At 40.3% G+C, this 22,759-nt stretch overlaps 1 protein-coding gene across 1 annotated transcript in view; it reads right to left on the bottom strand.

Moving 5' to 3' along the window:
- farsb (phenylalanyl-tRNA synthetase subunit beta) overlaps positions 1–10,270 on the bottom strand; it is a 31,681-nt gene extending 21,411 nt beyond the window's left edge. The window contains exon 1 of the mRNA XM_085370013.1: positions 10,194–10,270. Within this exon, the coding sequence (XP_085226139.1) occupies positions 10,194–10,251 (58 nt within the window). The 5' untranslated portion in view covers positions 10,252–10,270. The remainder of the gene's footprint in view (positions 1–10,193) is intronic.
- Between the last annotated feature and the right edge of the window lie 12,489 nt (positions 10,271–22,759).

The following is a 22,759-nucleotide window of genomic DNA, read 5'->3' as shown; positions in this document are numbered from 1 at the left end:
GCCGATTGAAAGCCTATACCCGCGCACACGTGCGCGCGCGCGAACAGTCGCATGCGCATGCGCGAGCACAAATTACAATGAAACAGCCCGATACAGTCAATACAATTATGGAAATGTCAGAAATTCATTAAAAATCATCATGAGTAGTTGAGGTCCAACTTTCAACACATCCCCCCTCTGGGACACCTTACTGTACCTGTGTGCCAGGTTTCAGCCAGATTTACTGTAGAATTCCTCAGAAATTAAAGTGTACTTGTATTCAATGCAATACAGCCAATACACTACAATTATGTCAATTTTCAAAAATTCATTAAAAATCATCCTGAGTAGTTGATGTCCAACTTTCAACACATCCCCCCTCTGGGACACCTACTGTACCTGTGTGCCAAGTTTCAGCCAGATTTACTGTAGAATTCCTCTGAAATTAATGGAAACATTTATTCAATCTAATACAGTCAGTACAATAGAATTATGTCAATTTTCAAAAATTCATTAAAAATCATCCTGAGTAGTTGATGTCCAACTTTCAACACATCCCCCCTCTGGGACACCTACTGTACCTGTGTGCCAAGTTTCATCCAGATTTACTGTAGAATTCCTCAGAAATTAAAGGGTACTTGTATCCAATGCAGTCGGCCAATACAGTAGAATTATGTCAATTTTCAAAAATTCATTAAAAATCATCCTGAGTAGTTGATGTCCAATTTTCAACACATCCCCCCTCTGGGACACCTACTGTACCCGTGTGCCAAGTTTCAGCCAGATTTACTGTAATATTCTTCAGAAATTGCAGGGAACTTATGTTCAGTGCAAGAAAGGCTGAAAGACGACCACCACTGAACAAGACACACAAGCTGAAACGTCAAGACTGGGCCAAGAAATATCTCAAGACTGTTTTTTCTAAGGTTTTATGGACTGATGAAATGAGAGTGAGTCTTGATGGGCCAGATGGATGGGCCCGTGGCTGGATTGGTAAAGGGCAGAGAGCTCCAGTCTGACTCAGATGCCAGCAAGGTGGAGGTGGAGTACTGGTTTGGGCTGGTATCATCAAAGATGAGCTTGTGGGGCCTTTTTGGGTTGAGGATGGAGTCAAGCTCAACTCCCAGTCCTACTGCCAGTTTCTGGAAGACACCTTCTTCAAGCAGTGGTACAGGAAGAGGTCTGCATCCTTCAAGAAAAACATGATTTTCATGCAGGACAATGCTCCATCACACGCGTCCAAGTACTCCACAGCGTGGCTGGCAAGAAAGGGTATAAAAGAAGAAAAACTAATGACATGGCCTCCTTGTTCACCTGATCTGAACCCCATTGAGAACCTGTGGTCCATCATCCAATGTGAGATTTACAAGGAGGGAAAACAGTACACACCTCTGAACAGTGTCTGGGAGGCTGTGGTTGCTGCTGCACGCAATGTTGATGGTGAACAGATCAAAACACCGACAGAATCCATGGATGGCAGGCTTTTGAGTGTCCTTGCAAAGAAAGGTGGCTATATTGGTCGCTGATTTGTTTTTGTTTTGTTTTTGAATGTCAGAAATGTATATTTGTGAATGTGGAGATGTTATATTGGTTTCACTGGTAAAAATAAATAATTGAAATGGGTATATATTTGTTTTTTGTTAAGTTGCCTAATAATTATGCACAGTAATAGTCACCTGCACACACAGATATCCCCCTAAAATAGCTAAAACTAAAAACAAACTAAAAACTACTTCCAAAAACATTCAGCTTTGATATTAATGAGTTTTTTGGGTTCATTGAGAACATGGTTGTTGTTCAATAATAAAATTATTCCTCAAAAATACAACTTGCCTAATAATTCTGCACTCCCTGTAGGTCTGTTGACAGAGCTCTGTACAGGTCTGCTCGAGCTGACCTGAAAAGGGGTCCCACCTGTCCAGCAACAACACATGGCATGGAATAATAGACATCATAAACCACAGAGGCAGAACTGTGAAAACAGAAAACCTGAGTGTGCAGCTAGCAGAGGAAATAAACAGCTTCTTCGCCTGCTTTGAAACACCACAACAGCAGCATTCATCTGCCTCAGCCCTGCTCCCATCCTCATCCTCACCTGGTTCCTGCACCGCTCCATTCACTGTAACGGAGCACGATGTCAGATGTGTGTTCCTAGCAGTGAACCCCAGGAAGGCGGCCGGTCCAGACGGAATACGTGGTAAAGTGCTAAGACCATGTGCCCACCAGCTCACCCTCATCTCCACCAGAATCTTCAACCTCTCACTGGATGAAGCAGCCATCCCATCCTGTCTAAAATCAGCCACAATCATCCCAGTACCAAAGAAGTCTCCCATCACCAGCCTGAACTATTATTGCCCTGTGGCCCTCACACCGGTAATCATGAAATGCTTTGAGAGACTAGTCCTTCAGCACACCAAGGATTACCTCCCCCCAGAATTCGACCCCCACCAGTTTGCATACCATGCAAACAGATTCACAGAAGATGCCATCACCCTCCACTTGGTGCTGAGTCACCTAGAACAGCGGCAGAGCTACGCCAGAATGCTCTTTGTGTACTACAGCTCACCCTTCCACCACTCGCCCATTGAGAGCCTACTAACTTACTGCATCACAGTATGGTACAGCAGCTGCACTAAGGCGGATAGAGCCACCCTCCCAGCATGTTTGCAATGAGTAGGAGATGCTCTGTATCTCACTGTACAACTGTATAGTGACAAAGGTATTGGGTTCTTTTCTAAAAATTGCTATAAACAGAGGAACCCAAACTGATGAAAAGTGGCGAATATTTTTTTTCAAATGACTATTTTTAGTGGATTTTTGATATAGAAGCAGAATGACAGAATGTTAAAAGAAGTTACTTTTAGTCATTCTAAGCTGGGCATTGCGTTCTCTGGCTGTTCAAAGCCATGGAACTTTAGACTTTCCAAGCAAATAATGATGGCCATACTGATGTTCTTTTCAGTACATTTTACTTTATGTTCATTTTCTCTGCTGAAGGTATTGTTCAGGCCTGTCAAGATGGCGCCAGTGTGTGTGGCTCGCCGTCTGGCTCTTCCTCTGTTGTGTTTGCTTATGTTGTTTTTTATTGCTAGAGTCAACTCTCTTTTAATGTACAATCGCCAAAAACTGTTGGACCTCCGAGTTGCCAGTGATCTTACCAATGCAACTTATAATGGACATAAGGCGTTACCTCCATTCCTGTCTGGGATACCAGCTAACCTTTGTCGGACCCTGGCCCCAGCCTCACGGCGAAAGCGTTTCAGACGCCGGGGCAAACGTAGCGGTCTACTCGTGAAACTTAAGGCGTACTTGGCACGCTCTTCCCCGGCTCCGTGGAACGAACGTGGATCTGTACCTTGTCATGCCTTTTCTCCGTGCTCTCTGGAGCCCATCGATGCCTGGCTGGTGCCCGTTGTTGGCTCGGATCAGATGTCCCAGCCACGAAAGATTTCCCCTCATCTTCGTCGGCGCGGTGCGAACCTACAGAACCTACGGCCGCTGCGTCGGGTCTCGCTGTCAGCCACGAACACGCTGACCTCCACCAGGTTTGGATTGGTGAACACTAGATCGCTGAGTAATAAAACTTTTATTTTAAGGGATTTATTTATGACCCAAGGACTGGATTTCCTCTGTATAACTGAGACATGGTTGAGGGCCGGTGAGTCCAGCGCTTTCACAGATCTCTTACCTGATGGCTGCTGCTTTTTAAACTCTCCTCGAATATCAGGCAGAGGAGGAGGACTAGCGGTTGTTTTTAAGAAGCAGTATAAATGTAAACCACTGCCATTATCAACCTCACCTAGTAGCTTTGAACTGAGCATGTTTGAGCTAGGTCGCTCTCACACAGTGCTCTGTGCTGTGGTTTACAGACCCCCAAAATACAATAAGAACTTCTTAAATGACTTTTCTGATCTGTTGGCTGAAATTATGCCAAAATATGATCATGTCCTTATTATTGGGGACTTCAATATTCATGTGTGCTGCCCTGACAAGCCAATGGCAAAGGACTTTTTAAATCTTATTGACTCTTTTGATCTTGTGCAACCTGTGTTTGTGCCTACACAAAAATATGGGCACAGGTTGGATCTTGTTTTAACTCACAATTTACCTGTCTCTAACTTAGAGGTTTGTGATGTTGTATGGTCAGACCATAGGTCTGTCTTGTTTGAGGTTTTCCTTCCTTGTACCAAAGTTAATCTTCCTCCTGTTGCTGCTAGGAGCTGTCGTATTTTTAACCCTTCCTCTGCTGGACAGTTCTCTATTGCTTTTAATCAGAACGGCGGCCTTCCTGATTTCATATGCAATGATACAGAAGAGCTGAGTACGTGGTTTTACTCTGTCTGCCAAACTGCTTTAGATTCAGTGGCCCCCTTTAAGCTTTGGCAAGTAAAAGCCAAATCTGAACCCTGGCTGAATGAAGACACCCGGGCTGCCAGAAGAAAGTGTAGGAGAGCTGAACGTAAATGGAAGAAGGATCAACTTCAGGTGTCATATCAAATGTTACAAGACTACTGGAATTCTTACCAGAAAACTGTAAAAGATGCTAAGAGGAAACATTTTGCTGCTATTATTCAGGCAAATTGTCGTAAGCCTCATGTCTTATTCAAGACTATTGACATGGTCCTTCACGCTCCACAGACTGCTGGTGTCGAGTCTTCTCAGGAAATTTGTGAAAACTTCCTACACTTTTTTATTGATAAAGTGCTATCTGTCAAAGCGCAGACTTCCCAGTCCGTTCTCGACCCTTCTACCCCTGTCCCTAGTTCTGCTGTCTTTGACAGGTTCGAGCCAGTTTCCTTGCTCTGCCTGCAGGAGTTCATTGCTCACATGAAGCCCTCAGGCTCCCCTTATGATGCTCTCCCTCCTCGATTTTTCAAAGAGGTTTTTCTCACTATAGCATCAGCTGTACAATCCATTGTAAATAGTAGTTTGTCCTCTGGTGTTGTACCTGTCAATCTCAAACATGCGGTGATTCAGCCTCTACTCAAGAAACCTGCTCTTGATCCTGATATTATTGCGAATTACAGACCTATTTCCAAACTGCCTTTTATCTCAAAGATTCTTGAAAAGGTAGTTTACAAGCAATTAATGTCCTTCCTAGAAGAACACGGTATTTGAGAAGTTTTCCAATCTGGTTTTAAAGCTTTACATAGTACCGAATCTGCCCTTTTAAGAGTTTTTAATGATGTGTTTTTGGCAAATGACTCAGGTGACTGTGTTATTATTGTGCTGTTAGATTTAACTGCTGCTTTTGATACAGTGGATCATAATATTTTAATTTCCCGTTTAGAGCAGTTGGTGGGTATGCGGAGTACCGCACTGCAGTGGCTCAGATCCTATTTGGCAGAGCGAACTTTCTCTGTGAAACTCGGGGAGTTTGTATCCTCTGTTGCTTCTCTTCAATGTGGGGTCCCACAGGGTTCAGTTTTAGGCCCGCTTCTTTTCTCTCTATATCTCCTACCCCTTGGGTCTATTTTCAGGAAACATGGGATTTCTTTCCACTGCTACGCCGATGACTCCCAGATTTATTTCCCACTTAAAAAGATAAATGGCTTCTCAGTAGACCCGCTGCTCAGATGCCTTGATGATATAAGGGCCTGGATGGCTTTGAACTTTTTACATTTTAATGAACAGAAAACAGAAGTGATGGTTTTTGGTGGCGCTTCTGAGGCCACTATTATAGATCTTGGTTCACTGGCACAGTATGTTAAACCAGTCATCACTAATCTGGGAGTTAAAATAGAGGCAAATCTTAAACTTGAAAGCCAGGTCAGAGCTGTTGTAAGATCTAGCTTTTTTCATTTGAGGGAATTAGCCAAAATAAAGCCTATCTTATCGAAACAGCATTTTGAGACAGTAATCCATGCCTTTGTTACTTCTAGGCTGGATTATTGTAACGCACTTTATTTTGGGGTTAGTGATGCGTCCATTAGGCGCCTGCAGGTTGTGCAAAATGCTGCAGCACGTCTCTTAACTGGAACAAAAAAGTTTGAGCACATTACCCCAATTTTAATTTCACTCCACTGGCTACCTGTATATTTTAGGATTGTTTTTAAAATTCTCTTATTTGCTTTTAAATCTCTTAATGGCCTGCCCCCCCCCCCTACCTCTCGGAGCTACTACAACCATATACACCTCCCCGTTCCCTTAGGTCCGCCAATCAGCAGCTCCTTAAGGTACCAAAAACTAAGTATAAATCTAAAGGTGATCGTGCTTTTGCTGTAGTTGCTCCAAAGTTGTGGAATGATCTACCCTTGAATGTTAGGCAGGCCTCTTCTCTCTCTGAATTTAAAAGTCTTCTTAAAACATATTTATTCGCTGAAGCCTTTGGCATTGATTAGAGGGGTTGACTCAATTTGTTTTGACATGTTTCAATTTATTTTACTTTTTAGTTATTTATTTTATCTTATCTCATTTTAATTTTCTTTACTTATGCTTTTAGCATGTACAGCACTTTGTGAACTCTGGTTTTATGTTAAAGTGCTTTATAAATAAAGGTGGTATGGTATGGTATTTTCATTTTTATGATGTTTCTATTTTTACACAATTCCTCCCACATAGCAAAATTGGTATGGCCTGGATCTGTCCCACACAATGTGCTTACACATGGCCTGCGTACCGCAAAGAATGACAGCCCCATGGTGGCCCAGATCTGGTTTACCAGAGGTGGCCCACACATGAGCCAGCACAAGGCCAGTTGCAGACACACTGCTGGCCCTGTGCTGGCCCAGAACAGTTTCAGCTCTGGCCCCAGATGTCAGCCTAATGTGTACCTTAGCCATGTAAGCCATGTAATAACAACATGTGCTGGAACATAATAGTGCAAAAGTAACATGACGAAACTCTGTTCAGACAGTGAATGGACTGATTCTTATACAGCACTTTTTTACTCACCCATATTACTCAAAGTGCTCTATACAACATGTCACATTCACCCAATCAGGCCAAATGTGGCATGCCATCACATAAACAGTGCCATCTTACCATGCCAGAAGTCAGCCAGCAGTGCCGGCTTGACACCAGACCCAGGCAAGACCCGTCTGCTATGTGGGATGACTTGTTCTTTGGGCATTTTAGCTGTGGATTATGTTTGGGCTGTGTCTCTTGCCCTTTCAGTATTGTATTCTTGTGCTTCTAAGTGTCCCTTTGTTTCTTTTTAGGTTATGTAGTATGGGTTAGAGATATTTTGTATGTTGTTTTTGTTTAATAAATCCGCCTTTTGGATTATTCCCTGATGTGCCTGAGTTCTGTTATTTAGTGTCACTTTGAAAGGACACACATCCAGCATTGACATATAATTGTTCTTTCAATTTTTGATAAAGATTACAGTGAATTGAGATGTAACTTGGCCCAGAGGTACGGTAGGACGCCCAGAGTAAGAAAGTGTTGAAAGTTGGACCTCAACTATTATGGATGATTTTTAATGAATTTTTGAAAATTGACATAATTCTATTGTATTGACTGTATTGAATTGATTATAAGTTTCCTCTAATTTCTGAGGAATTCTACAGTAAATCTGGATGAAACTTGGCACACAGGTACAGTAGGTGTCCCAGAGGGGGGATGTGTTGAAAGTTGGACATCAACTACTCAGGATGATTTTTAATGAATTTTTGAAAATTGACATAATTGTAGTGTATTGGCTGTATTGCATTGAATACAAGTACCCTTTAATTACTGAGGAATTCTACAGTAAATCTGGATGAAACCTGGCACACAGGTACAGTAGGTGTCCCAGAGGGGGGATGTGTTGAAAGTTGGACATCAACTACTCAGGATGATTTTTAATGAATTTTTGAAAATTGACATAATTCTATTGTATTGACTGTATTGAATTGATTATAAGTTTCCTTTAATTTCTGAGGAATTCTACAGTAAATCTGGATGAAACTTGGCACACAGGTACAGTAGGTGTCCCAGAGGAGGGATGTGTTGAAAGTTGGACATCAACTACTCAGGATGATTTTTAATGAATTTTTGAAAATTGACATAATTCTATTGTATTGACTGTATTGAATTGATTATAAGTTTCCTCTAATTACTGAGGAATTCTACAGTAAATCTGGATGAAACTTGGCACACAGGTACAGTAGGTGTCCCAGAGGAGGGATGTGTTGAAAGTTGGACATCAACTACTCAGGATGATTTTTAATGAATTTTTGAAAATTGACATAATTATATTGTATTGACTGTATTGAATTGAATATAAGTTTCCTTTAATTTCTGAGGAATTCTACAGTAAATCTGGATGAAACTTGGCACACAGGTACAGTAGGTGTCCCAGAGAAGTAATCTGTTGAAAGTTGGACATCAACTACTCAGGATGATTTTTAATGAATTTTTGAAAATTGACATAATTATATTGTATTGACTGTATTGAATTGAATATAAGTTTCCTTTAATTTCTGAGGAATTCTACAGTAAATCTGGAGGAAACTTGGCACACAGGTACAGTAGGTGTCCCAGAGGAGGGATGTGTTGAAAGTTGGACATCAACTACTGAGGATGATTTTTAATGAATTTTTGAAAATTGACATAATTCTATTGTATTGACTGTATTGAATTGATTATAAGTTTCCTCTAATTACTGAGGAATTCTACAGTAAATCTGGATGAAACTTGGCACACAGGTACAGTAGGTGTCCCAGAGAAGTAATCTGTTGAAAGTTGGACATCAACTACTCAGGATGATTTTTAATGAATTTTTGAAAATTGACATAATTATATTGTATTGACTGTATTGAATTGAATATAAGTTTCCTTTAATTTCTGAGGAATTCTACAGTAAATCTGGATGAAACTTGGCACACAGGTACAGTAGGTGTCCCAGAGGAGGGATGTGTTGAAAGTTGGACCTCAACTACTCAGGATGATCTTTCATGAATTTCTGAAAATTGACATAATTATATTGTATTGGCTGACTGCATTAGATACAAGTACACTTTAATTTCTGAGAAATTCTACAGTAAATCTGGCTGAAACTTGGCACACGGGTACAGTAGGTGTCCCAGAGGAGCGATGTGTTGAAAGTTGGACATCAACTACTCAGGAGGACTTTTAATGAATTTTTGAAATAAACATAATTGTAGTGTATTGACTGTATTGCACTGAATATGAGTTTACTGTGATTTCTGAGTAATATTACAGTAAATCTGGGTAAAACCTGGCCCAGAGGTAAAGTAGGTGTCCGAGAAGAGGATTGTATTGAAAGCTTGGCATCAACTTTTAAGAATGATTTTTAATGAATTTTTGAATATGCAACCAGACTGTCACGATGGCTGTATTGGGCTGTTACATTGTAATTTGTGTGTGCGCGCGCGCGTGTGACTGTTCGCGCGCGCGCACGTGTGTGCGAGTCTAGGCTTTCAATCAGGATATAAAGCGAAAAGGCGCTACCGTAAAGACTGGTGTAAAAGCGCAAGGAAATTTATGCGGCGGATAGTAGGCGGCTGGCTTGACCGCGGCTCACAAATGACGGCTCACTTTACCGAGGTGAGAGAGCTGTGCAGGAAGTGTGATTTTATCGTGGTGGAAGCAAAACAGCGAAAGTAAGAGGGAATTCATGACAATGTTTATCTAATCGATTACATGTCCCAGACTCCATTAACAATACAAGAAAATCAAGCAGCACTGCAAATATATGAAATGGTCATTTTTGATGTTGTCCTCCAACAAGTGCATTGTACAAACGAACGTGATGACCATTTTATATTTATAAAAAAAGATGATAAAAACTGATGTTAAAGACTTTATGCAGTAAAAATAGCAACAAAACATAAAAATAATAAAAACTGCAGACTTAATCTGTTGGTGGACACTTTTGGCAACGAACAAGCTGACAGGATAGTGATTCTGAACAAACCCAGAGGCTTAAATGACAGGAGGAAGCGGAGGAAATGATGCAATCACGCTGTCAGTCAACAGGCAGATAGAAATGAACTAGTACTATTTCCTTATCGCAAAAAATACATAAGTTAACAAATAAACCAAAATAAACTCGCCATCAAATAAGTGGTACTTTCTTTAATAATTAGAAATGAAGGCAGTTAAAATTAGCTCTACAGTTCATGAGCAGCTGCTACATTGCTAACAATCAGACAGCGAGTTCACAACGTACTGACCTAACTCTGTCGTTTAGAAGCAAAAATAAAAAAAAAAGAGAAAACAGACGAGCAGATTAAAGGTTACCGGAAAATACAGTAAATATGACTTACTGTAACTTCTACCCAAAGCTTTGAATAGAAGATCCTGTTTAACTCCGACAGTCGGCATGTTCGCTGCTAATCGTCACCAGCTATGTGGAGGAAAAGGACCCTCACTAGCCGGTTGTAGTTGTCTGCAGAGGTGCCTGAGTGATTATTCTTTTCTTTTTTACTCTCACAAAACTTTATTTAGAACTTAACATAAGCCGTTATGTTCATTCTTAATATAAGGAAAACGTTTAGATATATATTTGTTCAATTTTTGCAATGCAGCATGTGAGCTCCGGGACACAGACCTACAAAAAGGTTAAGCTATTTATTTACAGCTTTTTAGCTATTTAATTTTACTTCAAACAATCGGTAACACATTGTTGCGTGCTGGAGAAATCATCATCATCATCATCATAACTAGAGAATGCGTTCCCTGAAGAAAATGCAGTGCGAAAGCTGATACGCGAATATTTTTTAGCTGAAATACTGTAATTGCTAAAATATTTGGGAAACTTGTTAAATTTAACTGAAATACACCGAATCATTCACCTGAAAGCTGAAGTTCACACCGAAAAGAAGGTTCAAGGTTGGAAAGTAGCTGAACATCTTCAAAATACATATTAGTAAGTTAAATTTATTTGCCAAAGACACTGAGGAAATTGAATTTACGCCTGACCCCTGACCCCATGGGCCCCGACATAAACCTTGGAACGCGTACTTTTATACTTCAGTTCTGTCCAAAAAGGTTTTGAAGCTTTAGAGTAGCTTTTCAGAAAATAAAAGTACAGTAATTACACTGTACAGTGTACTACAGTGTGCAAGATATTAAAACAAACAAACAAACAAACAAAACCCGAAGCTCCTTTAAGCTGAAGGTCAAAACCTTTATTTAAATATTACACAGACTGCGTGTGCTGACCGAACAGGCTTGGGCTGAAGCAATGCAGCACCTAACCTATTTTCAAGTAGGCTATCATTACTTTAAAGGGGACTCAAGAAGGAAGCCCCCTGGCACCGCTCTGGTGGAGCGGACACCGCCGTTGCAGTCGACTAACCCGTTTCCCTCCATTCTGCCTCCCCAGGACTTGGAAGTGACCGGTACTGTACCCGAGAAACTGGGGCAGGAGTACCGCTAGAAATGTGGGCTGCTGGTACACCTGATGCGGGAGTGCCCGCTGATGGAGGTGCGACAGGTGTTCTGTGGCGCCAGTGTTCTGGATTATCTGGCGTTGTGAATTAACTGGGGACGGTCAAACAGATGTGTGGGCCGATGGTGATTTTCCGTTGGCAGATGGGCAGATGTTTGCTTTGTTGTGGTTGTTGTTGTTGTTTTGTTTGTTTGTTTGTTTTTTGTAGCGGTATAAACAATGAAAGGTAGTGGATTGGCCAATTGGTCATGGTCGACTCTGGCCTGGACCAATTAAAGCCGAGGAGGTTGGCTGCACCCTCCCCCTTCCTTGTGCTACGGGGTCCGTTCTTCGTACCTCGCTTACTACATCCAAGATCAAATGACACATCCAAGATCAAATCATCGCGCTAACTTTGAGCTCGCTATTCCGGTTCTCCGAACACACCTGTTGTTGACGATTAGTATAGCTGGATGAAGTAATGTGAGATCACTGGGTGGCTTAACAGGGGCTACGCATCGATAGTAGAAACATTGATCGGCAACCCTTTGATTGGTCGGCGAAAATGTCGAAGGAGCGCGCTCGGTATTCTTCGGCAGCAGAGCAAGAACTCTTGATTGAGGGATTTCAGGAGTTTCAGAGTTTAATTAAAACGCAAGGGAACACTGCAAAGGCTGCAAAAGCAAGGCGAGAGGGCTGGCAGAAAGTTGCTGACAAATTAAACTCGTAAGTAATTTAATAATAATAATAATAATAATAATAATAATAATAATTATTATTATTATTATTATTATTATTATTATTATTATTATTATTATATAATATTATATAATAATAATAATAATAATAATAATAATAATAATGGATTGGATTTATATAGCGCTTTTCAAGGCACCCAAAGCGCTTTACAATACCACTATTCATTCACTCTCACATTCACACACTGGTGGAGGCAGCTACGGTTGTAGCCACAGCTGCCCTGCGGCAGACTGACAGAAGCCAGGCTGCCATATCGCGCCATCGGCCCCTCTGGCCAACACCAGTAGGCAGTAGGGTAGATTTATTATATTATATTACATTATATCCTCTTTCACATTAGAGCCACGACAGGGCCCACTAGAACATGGGAACAAGTAAAAGTGAAATATAAGAATATTCTACAGAATGGTAAGATTTATCACTTATATTGCTTTTAGTCTCTTGCAAAGAGACCCTGAAATAATCTGTTTGTTTGTTTATAACAGCAACCAAGAAAAGGGCAGAGCAAAAAAAGACAGGTGGTGGTCCTGCACCCCCTCGTCAACAAGTTGGTTAAGTAAATAATACCCTCACGGGAATATCGATATCTCTCTATGAGCACACTGTCGCGCTGAGCTAAAGGATCCTGTCTATCCCGCAATATACGCTGAATTCTGAGAACTCTCCTTATCAATCTTGCACCTTCCGCAATGGGTGGCTCGCTTATACGGACAGGACATGGCTGCGACAGGCTTCCCAAATCCACCTTCGCTTTTATAGCCGTGGTCTCTCATCAAGATTACACGAAGTAATTTACAATTACTACTCTGAAATATGAATTACATCTGAAATAATCAAATACATGAAATAGAATGTTAATAGTACATTTCCATTTTTTTAGGAAATGACCTGTATGTATCTGTATGAAATCAATAAAAGGATCAAGTACTGCATTAACTTTAGTTACATTGATAATATTTATTTATGGTAAAACAGTGGTGGAATATCGCTGTTGCTTTCGTATAAATGAAGCGGACATACCTGAGTGGCCGCGATCTAATCCTGTTTACATGAAGTAAACCTGCTCCCGAGCAGGTTTACGCTTACGGATCTGTTGCTATGGCAGCAAGTCCCGGATGAGCTTCGGAGAACCGAACGATCCAAGATCATGCGAAATCGTCAACAATCAAATCCAGCTAACTTACTTAGCGGGGTACGAAGAACGGACCCCGGCTCTGAAAGCAATCTTGTCACAGATAAACAGAAGAAAATGGTATTGAGGTATCCGTATTGAGGTTAAAAGGAACGCGATTAGTCCTGTACTTCAGCTAGAATGAAAATAAAAAACGCAAAGCTGGAGTTATTCTGTGTCTGCGCAGCTGCCTCTTCTTCTTCTTCCCCTATTCTCTCCCCCAATTGCTACTTCAATCATGAAACTGATCAGTGTTCAGCTGATCGGCTTTTCTGTCGCAAGTCTCTCTTGTTTGTTTATCGCCCACTTTACAATAAACAGTTTAGAATTATTATATTTCTGACTTTCTCAGGAAAAATTTCGGGACCTTGTGAATCGGAATCAAATCAATTATTGAAATCAGAGACGATACCCAGCCCTACCGTCAACAAACCAGCAAATAAACACTAAATTTAATGAGGGCAAAATGAAGCTCTCTGAAGCATTTTGAAGCTTGTGTTAAAAAACGGTTCATTACCGCAAGATAAGATTCATGGTCTGCTCTTAAATGAACTCTCCCTGTTGTGTAAATCTCTGAAGATAATAAATAAGCCCCAGGCAATTAAATTGCACAATTTTTTAGAAGAGCTTGATCTGTCTTAGCCCCTTGAGTTAGATGTCTTGTTAATAAAACCTCACTTTTAATGATTTTCATGATCCCCCTTATCTCCTTTATTTTTGTTCCTTGCATACACCCACACACACACACAGAGAGAAATATATATGTGTGCGTGTGTGTGTGTGCGTGTGTGTGTGTGTGTGTGTGTGTGTGTGTGTGTGTATTTTTCATCTATTGTGGCCCAATTTCAGACAAATTTGTGAACCCCACTGTAGAGTGGGCAGTCGTAATGAAGAGGTTCATTTTATTTTGTAGATTTAAGCTGCTCTTCATATTTTTGGCCACCAGATGTCACCAGATTACACTGTGTTGAAAAGCTTCCAGTAACTCATTTACAAGACAGCTTTGAAGATCTGCTGGCATCTTCCGAGCTACAGGGCTTATGTGAGACCCACACCCATCTAAACCAAAACTGACATGAGTGACTGATATGAGATCATTTCTGAGGACCTGAGAGTGGTGGTGGTTTAAATGTCTCCTTTTATTTTTAGATTGCAATGATGATGGAGTTCCTTAGACTTTAAAAGGAAAACAAAATCCTATCACACATCACTGCTGAAGATCTGGGGGATTTTTTGGTGGAGAAGAGCAAACAGACACTCAAAGAGCAGTAAGTTACTGTGACACCTACAGATCATCCACCTCACACCTGAAACTCTGTTTGTGATGAAGTGTAAATGCCAAGAGAAAACCTCTATTTTTTCTTTTGAAGGCTTTGGGACTTGGAGGATTTTGAGGAAAAAGAAGCCAAACCACTTCTGAAAATGGTAAGACTAGAAAATAAAAAAAATAAAAAAAAACATGTTCTGGGTTTTCGTCCAAAGTTGACTGGTATTTGGAACTGTTCATTATTCATTTCACCTTGACTAAAGACCTAGTTCCATGATATTGCCTCCACCATACTTCACCAAGGGTATGGTGCTCTTCTGGTGATGTAAAGTGATTATGCAACTTATATGAACTTATATGAACGTTTATGAACTTAACTGCATAAGTTCATAAACTTATGCAGTTTATGCAGGTTTATTCTACAATGGCAGATGGCTGCATCTCCCTGAACCTGGTTCTCCTGGAGGTTTTATCCTGCACTTAAACTTTTGATATATAGCACCCTCAGGTGGCTGCTGTTGTGATTCGGTTCCACATGAATAGAATTGAATTGAAAAATCCAATTCAATTGGTCACATTAAAGATGGGAAAACTTTTAAAAGTAAAATCACAAATATCTGGCATTTTAACAGAGATCAATTTCATTCATTTTTAGCCTGAATTATAAATATAACTTACTTGCGCTATATTAATTTGATGTCTGTTGTTCATATTTTCTTTCACATTTGTCATAAATATTATGAGTTGTCTTAAGGAGGGAAAGTAATATTATACTTTAAAGAAGATAATGTAATTAAAAATGAATGCTATTTTCATAGTAAATAGTATTTTTCTTCATTTTCTGTCTTAACATATATGAAACATTTAAAAAAGCACCACTGACAGGACAGATAGCAAATAAGAGTCAAGTTCTCTCATAGAAAACAAAATGCACTACTATTTGTAATACTGAGGAGAAAACTGTTTGTTGGAGCCCAAGGCGAAAGTCAGATTAAATAATTTCAGGGAAGAAAAATGTATTGAAAAAGAGTAGCAGTATGTGAACTAGCTCAAAATAATGAATTGAAATGTCAAAAAGGACAGAGAACCCTTTTAGGGCTGACTGAAAACACCACCGTAAAGGGATGAGTGTGAAGAAACATTTGACTAGTAGTGATGCACTCCCATCACACAGGGTGGGGTGGGGGTGGGATTCTGGAGTCTATCCCAGCTACCACAGGGAGCAGGCAGGGTATACCCTGGACAGGTCCAGGACCAATGAACCTAACCTCAATAATTGCATGTCTTTGGACCTGGGAGGAAGCTGTGGAGTACCCGGAGAGAACTGAAGCAAACACATGATCATATATTTGCTGCTTGCAAACATATTCAGTCTGTTTCTAATCAAATCAACAGAGTACACATTCCAATGATACTTTCAAAAGCAATCTAAGTTGGATGACCTATTTTCAAGTCTAAGAATGATTCAGAATGAAAGATTACAGTTCTCCATATAGAAATGTCCACTCTAAAGCGTTTAAGCGTCGACTCTTTAGTCATCAAACCTGATTCGATTTTGGGACGAACATTGTTCAAAGTAAGTAAAGAATAACTTGTTGCAAAGTAGATATGATGAGAAACATGTACAATGTTGTTTCAGTCTCTTTTTCAGTGTCCTAATCACATAAAGTCAGTCAATTTTACTTTATGTGATTAAAATCGCATTATTCAGTACAGACATAACAATCGCACTGCCATACACCTGGACAAAAAGCAAATAGGTAATAGAGTTGATTTTCAGTTTTCGGATTCATACCTGAAGTTAAAGTATTTATTGTTTTATCTGTTCCCTGTTATCTTGCTATGCTTCAACCACAGCAGCAGAAAGAGACAGGTTTTTGTCTGATCGTAGAGAATGATCGTTGCTCTCTTAGTGGAATTGTTGCACGGAGGATGTAACATCTATGCAAAGCACTGAGATCTGTCGCTTGGTCAGGATTAAGCCCTCTCTTAGCTTCCAGGTTAGCAAAAGTGTCACTGGAGATATTCAAATACATCCCTCCACAGATGTTGATGAATTCTACAAAAATAAAAAACAGGTTGTTAAAAACACTTGAACTTCACAACTCATTATATGAAATATCGTAGTATACAGTACAATGAAATGTCAGATTAGCATTGTGTGTCATATCACAGGCAAGTTTAGACCCTTTAATAATAGTAAAAGCTTTAAAAAATATATTATTTTCTGGAATAGTCTATCTTTTTCTAACTTATCTATTGACGACAGTACAGGATAGAATGAAAACAGGTTTTAAGTCCAGTGTTGTTGTTGATGCCATGATGTTACAGTGCGCTCACACAGAGGGAGGTTTGTCATTAATAGGCTCAATAAGACTTTCATTGTTGTGATAAAAAAGAAGATGCAGAGATTTAAAGCACACTTTAACTGAAACATTAAAAAACTTCAAATTGTTCTGATGATGCCAGGTTAAAACCTTACTGTTTAACAGTGTGTACTGTTAAACAGTAAGGTTACAGTAAAGGGATGAGTGTGAAGAAACAGTAAGGTCTGAAGTGTTACCCAGAGGTTGATTTTAAACCGCTGTCTGTGTGGTTTTACACATAAAAATAACTACGTTTATACGAACACTATTTTGCATGAGCTAATGATTATATACATTAAACAAACACCCAGGCAGGAATCTCCCACCACCGAGGAGCTCGACACCGCGCGTTGTCATGGCGACAAGCATCCCATCTTAAATTTGTCTATAAAGGTGAATTCGGGCTTCGCGCACTGGTTTGTGTGCGGGTGTCGTGCTCGTGACGTCTTGCTCTTTTGTGACCGTCAGTAACCCATGCGGTCATGTCGAGCCTTCCTTCCATGTCGGCCGGCCCCTAGCACGCGCCACCTCCGCGAGTCCAATCATAACTCAAAGAATGCCCACCCTCTCCCTCCCAACCCGCCATCCAAGTCGTCCTCGTACAACAACACAGCGCGCGTGTCACTTCCGGACCGGGCAGCGCACAGCATCAGCAGGCAGAGTGAGAGCCGATGGATGAACATATGAACGGAGCCGTCACAGACAGAGCCTGAGCACAGACACGCTGAAGACGTGCCAGCGATAAACTAACAGAAACATTTACCGGTAAGTTTCCTCGTCGTTTTGTGACGAGCACACAGGATGCTGTGGCACCGTCAAGCTACACTAAAAAATGAAGATCTACTCTGAAAGTAAGAAACTTTATGCGTCTAAAAACAAAAACAGGTCTAAGAGGTTTATTAAATGATGTTGAATGTCACATGTTCTAAATATTTGGGAGCTAACTTAGAGGCCTGCCAAATAAAAGAGCCAGTGACTGGGGGGATTTTATGTACTAAGTATTTTAAATAGCAGTTTTGCTATTAGCTTTCTGACTTGTTTCGTTGCAGGTAAAGATAAATAATGCCCATAATTATTGTTTTTATTGTTTTTTATTTTATTTTTCTTCTTAAATGAAATGTGGGCATTACCTCCCATGTTGTAAAGTGTTTTACTTTAGAATTTGAAACCGGAAGTGTAACTGACGGTAACTGGTTTGTGTTGAATGTTGCAGCTGGAACATCTGTGGCTCACTGCTGAGCCCACTGAACTGATAAAGTCATTGAAATTACACAACATGTTACATGTCTTTGGCCTCACTCTTAAGCCTTAACAAGGAATGATTTATGCCCCTTAAAATAATTTTGTAACATTTCTTCATGAGCTAATATAGGTCAGCTTATTACAGTCTTAATTTTTTTTGATGTGGAAACTTTTATAAATGTCCCTTTTCCATCTCTCCTTTGGTATTCACATTTACCCAATTACGAAAAGCAGACAAGTGGAGCACATTTTAAAAGAACATTTGTTGTACTCAAAGGCCCAGAGCGGAAAGTGTGTCAACCTCACCGCAATCCTTGCTCTAACACGTACAATCCTAACCTGCTGGCTGCTTTTAGTTTCTATTTACACAGCTGACGGGAACTTGCCTGTGGTGGCAGTTATCAAATGATGCAGGTCCTTTAGAGTGCTCCTGTACCTAGAGACAGAGACGCTGTTGTCTTGCAGAGGATGGTCCGATGTGATCAGCAAACCCACACACACACACACACACACACACACACACACACACACACACACACACACACACACGCACTCCTTCCTGCAAGCCAAGACACTAGTCTACTTCACTGTGCTGTTATAAAACACATCTGAAGCTGGGTATGGAGGGGAAACAAGGATTTTTATTTAAATTTACTGTGATTTTTCTGCTTAACTGTGAACACCCTCTAAGCTCATATCGGAGAAAGAAATAAGTTGTTGATTGGCATGCATGCCAGTAGTTTGTGTCACCACAGAAGCAGAGTAAAGCTGCAGTCTGATCCGCATAATCCAAGCAATTGTGTTTTGTGCTTTCACTCTTGTTGAAATCACACTTCATTGGTTTTGATTGTGTCATTATTTTAAATCTGGGCCCTCAAACCAAACACAAACATACGAACGAACCTCATATCCTATTTCTTTTTACACACACACACACACACACACACACACACACACACACACACACACACACACACACACACACAACCCCGTTCAGCTAGCTTAGTGTGGACCTTCATTGACATGATGGTTTCCCTAGCCCCTTTACCATTAAAAATGAATGCCTAACCCTAACCCTTACCCTAAACCTAACCATAACCTAATTGTAACCCTGACACTAAAACCACATTTTGAGCCTCAAAAAGGCCTTCAAACTTGTGAGTGTGTCCTCACAAGTGACTGTTGGTTCTCACAAGTATAGTAGAATGCAGATTTCGGTCCTCACAAAGATAGCTAGACAGGAACACACACACACAGAGTGTGACCCTCTAGCCTTGAGGTGCCCCATTTCAGAGTCGATTGACCCACACAGCAAACGGCTCAAGGATTATATTTGCTAACCCTGACCCCGATTGTTTCCGTTCGGTGCATTGTTTCGCCACAATGTCCTTGTTAAAGTTTCTGCAAGGTTTCGAGACCGCCTGCTTAGCTGAGTGGGTGTAAGCACTGTGACGTGTGCACACAAAAGACCCCATTCACGCCATCTCCTGAGGAAGCAAAGATTCCCTCACACACACAGGCGCACACACAGGCGCACACACATGCCGGCTCACCCCACCACTACGTAGACCGTACCACTATATTACTCAATTAATCCAGTGATTAACTCAGTGAGTGGAGACTGCCTGCAAATCTCTTGCTGTTGCATAAAGCTAACTATTCAGTAACCATTAGTCTACATGTTATGTATACCCATTCTTGAATGCAGGCGATTAGAGCCAGCCTTGTTATTGGTTGCAGTTTTGCAGTTTAGACTCTTGATCCTTCTTTTTCTTTGCAAAGACATAGTGCAGCTGGTGTGTAAATCAGGCTGCATGTGGTTGTGAAAAGCCTCTTCTAAACCATCAGTAGGTCAGGATGCTGTCTTATGGTCAGCAAATGGCTATTTAGGGCAGTTAGTGATGTAGAACCAGGACCATCAATCTTTTATTTATGCTAACTTGAGTATATTTAATGTAGCCAAGTGAAATCTGACCTTCATAATATGAGTTATGAAGCCTATAAGCACATAGGTTTGGGGTGCAACTTGGTACTTTTTAAACTGCCTTATTTTTTCCAACATTTTTTAGCCTGTATGTGTCCATGAAGATATCTTACGTTCAATTTTGAGGGCTGAAAAATTGAATTACATTTTATTTATGTACCGCCAAATCACAGCAACAGTTGCCTCGACACATTTGGGCAGTGCGAAACATGCAGGTGGGCAAGTGGCTGGACCTAAACAAGTTTCAGCATTTCAAAGGTCAATTTCTTAGCTACATTTTGATACAAGGCTCATCCTCATCCTTCTGTGTCAAAATAAAATTTGTATCGTCTAATGTTTTTAATGGCTTCATTTAATACGCTAAAGCTATCGTATAAAAAATTAACTGATTCTGAAGGCGTCAAGTGGAACTCACTGGTTTTTTTGGAAAGGTAGTGAAGTTATCAGGTCCCTTCTCTGCCCTTGCGCAAACTAACTAATGGTACCTGGTAACACACACAACCACTGTTAAGTTTTAAATATTGTTCAAGATGCAACAATGCTGGACATTGTGTGTTTTTTAGAATTCAAAATGGGAGTATTACTCCTCTGTAAAGGTTCGTGAGGGTCTGCAAATGCAGGATGCAGAGGGACGTTAAATCGCAAAAGATGAACCTTTAATAGCTGAGATAGACAAAGTCCAAAGGGCTTCAAAACCACAGCAGGATTCTAAAAAACAGAGAGCAAAAGAGGAACAAGTAAAGAGCAAATGGAGAACTGATAAGGAGAGAAGCAATACTGTTTAAACAGAGGTGAAAATGATCAGGCACAGGGGAATCTTATGAGCGCTACGCAGATGTCCACAAAGAAGCAAGGAAAATCTGTATAAACAAACAGAGACTTTTTTAACCCCTCCCCCCATCACCCCCCCCCCCCCCCAAAAAAAAAAAACAACAAAAAAAAAAACCAGGAAGGACAGTGCTGTAAAATAGTATTACCCTTTCACGATTAATTTTTTTATTTTTTTTATAATTTTCACACATACGTGTTTCAGACAGTAGAAAAAAAAGCAGAAATGTGAGAACAAACAACAGCTATGAAACATGCTTTCTAGGGCATAGTATGCAAACTTTCATGGTCACACTCTCACAATTTCTTTCCTCTACTGACACTGTGTGTGAGAGAGAGAGAAGGTGTTGTGATATTTTGATACCATGGTAGCATTTGCTGAGTATTGTTTGCAATGCCCTTTGTTTCAACCTCATCTCCTTTTGCCGTGAAACTAGATACTAAGGTTGGAGGGAAAACACCAACAAATCACTCTTTTACCTATCACTCCCTTGCAGAAGATGTTTATGTGAAGACCATCTGGTTTTTGTGTCAGAACTCAGGATGTAGAAGACTTCTGTGTAAAATTTATAGGTCTTGTGAGTGCATTTTTATTGCCCTTGCTGAACAAAGGATTCCAACTGTCAGGACACCACCCCACCCAGTGGGCAGGGTCTGAACTGAAACTTGTTGTCTGCCTATAAAAAACTGCTGCACAAAGAATAAACTTTGAGTTAGTTTGGAATGACAATTTAGAACAGTCTCCGCGTCTTTTTGTTCTTCCAAACTGCTCCCGGTACTCCGGCCGGTACCGTAATTAACCGTTGATCATGCTTGAGAATATTTTAATTTTGTTATAGGTTAAAGGATGAACTCTGATGATAAAAGCCCACGCCTCAGAGAAACCCGGAATGGAGTTTCTGTCAGAAGGGAAGAGATAAGCCAACAAGAAAAGCTTCCCAACAAATATTTATTGCTCCTATTTTAGTGACGGAAAGATGCCAACTGACCTCAAAGTCCTGACCAAAGCCAAAGCAGCTGAACTCTGATACTAACTAGAGCTATGAAGTTTAAAAGATGTCACTGTTTGTTTAGCAGTAAGGGATCTCTAAAGACATGACGGGGGGACATTGTGTTTTCTGGAGTAAAATTCAGTATGTCTGGGTCTATCCTGCTAAACTTTCTCAATTTTTTTTTAAATCTCTCTGTTAAATGTTCTCAATTTTTAAAAAATCCACTACAATAAAAGCACTGTATCATTAGAACTAAACTAAATTAAAACACAAATCACTGGGCCTTTAACCTATGCCATGGTATGAAATGTGTCAAAGTGAAGGACAGAGTCACTGAGTTCAGAAGAAAAACAGATTTTAACTTTATTGCTTAATGGAAGTCAGGAGTCATTTTTAACTCATTCACTGCCATTGACGTCTATAGACGTCAATTGAAAAACTTACGTTGACTGCCATTGACGTCTATAGACGTCAATTACGTTTTTCAATGGGAGGGGCTAGAATACAACCTCGGGCAGCTTGTCAGTGAATTTTATTTTTTCATATATTTGTAAATAAATTGTTTTGATAAAACATAACCTTTCTCAGTGTTATTTCTGTTTTATAGAAGTGAAAAACTATTTTATATGTTAGAGGTGTCACAAAGCAAGAAATATTAGTGTCAAAGGCACTTTTCTGCTTGAAATGTATTTTTCACAAAAAGCTCGTTTTCTCCCTTTTTTTGGTCAAAACAGGCATTTTTGGTGGAACCCACCTCTCTTCTACAGCTGATTACTAAAGAATGGAAAATGGTAGAAACAAGCTTTTTTTTGGATGAAAGAAGAGAGTCTGTTCTTCATTTTGGTAGGTTC

This window comes from Diplotaxodon limnothrissa, linkage group LG14 (genome assembly GCF_057381915.1).
Source record: "Diplotaxodon limnothrissa isolate DT_005_m linkage group LG14, D_limnothrissa_male_GT1.1, whole genome shotgun sequence".
NCBI lineage: Eukaryota > Metazoa > Chordata > Actinopteri > Cichliformes > Cichlidae > Diplotaxodon > Diplotaxodon limnothrissa.
The sequence above is the reverse complement of the archived record's forward strand: the minus strand, read 5'-3'. Positions and strand labels throughout refer to the sequence as shown.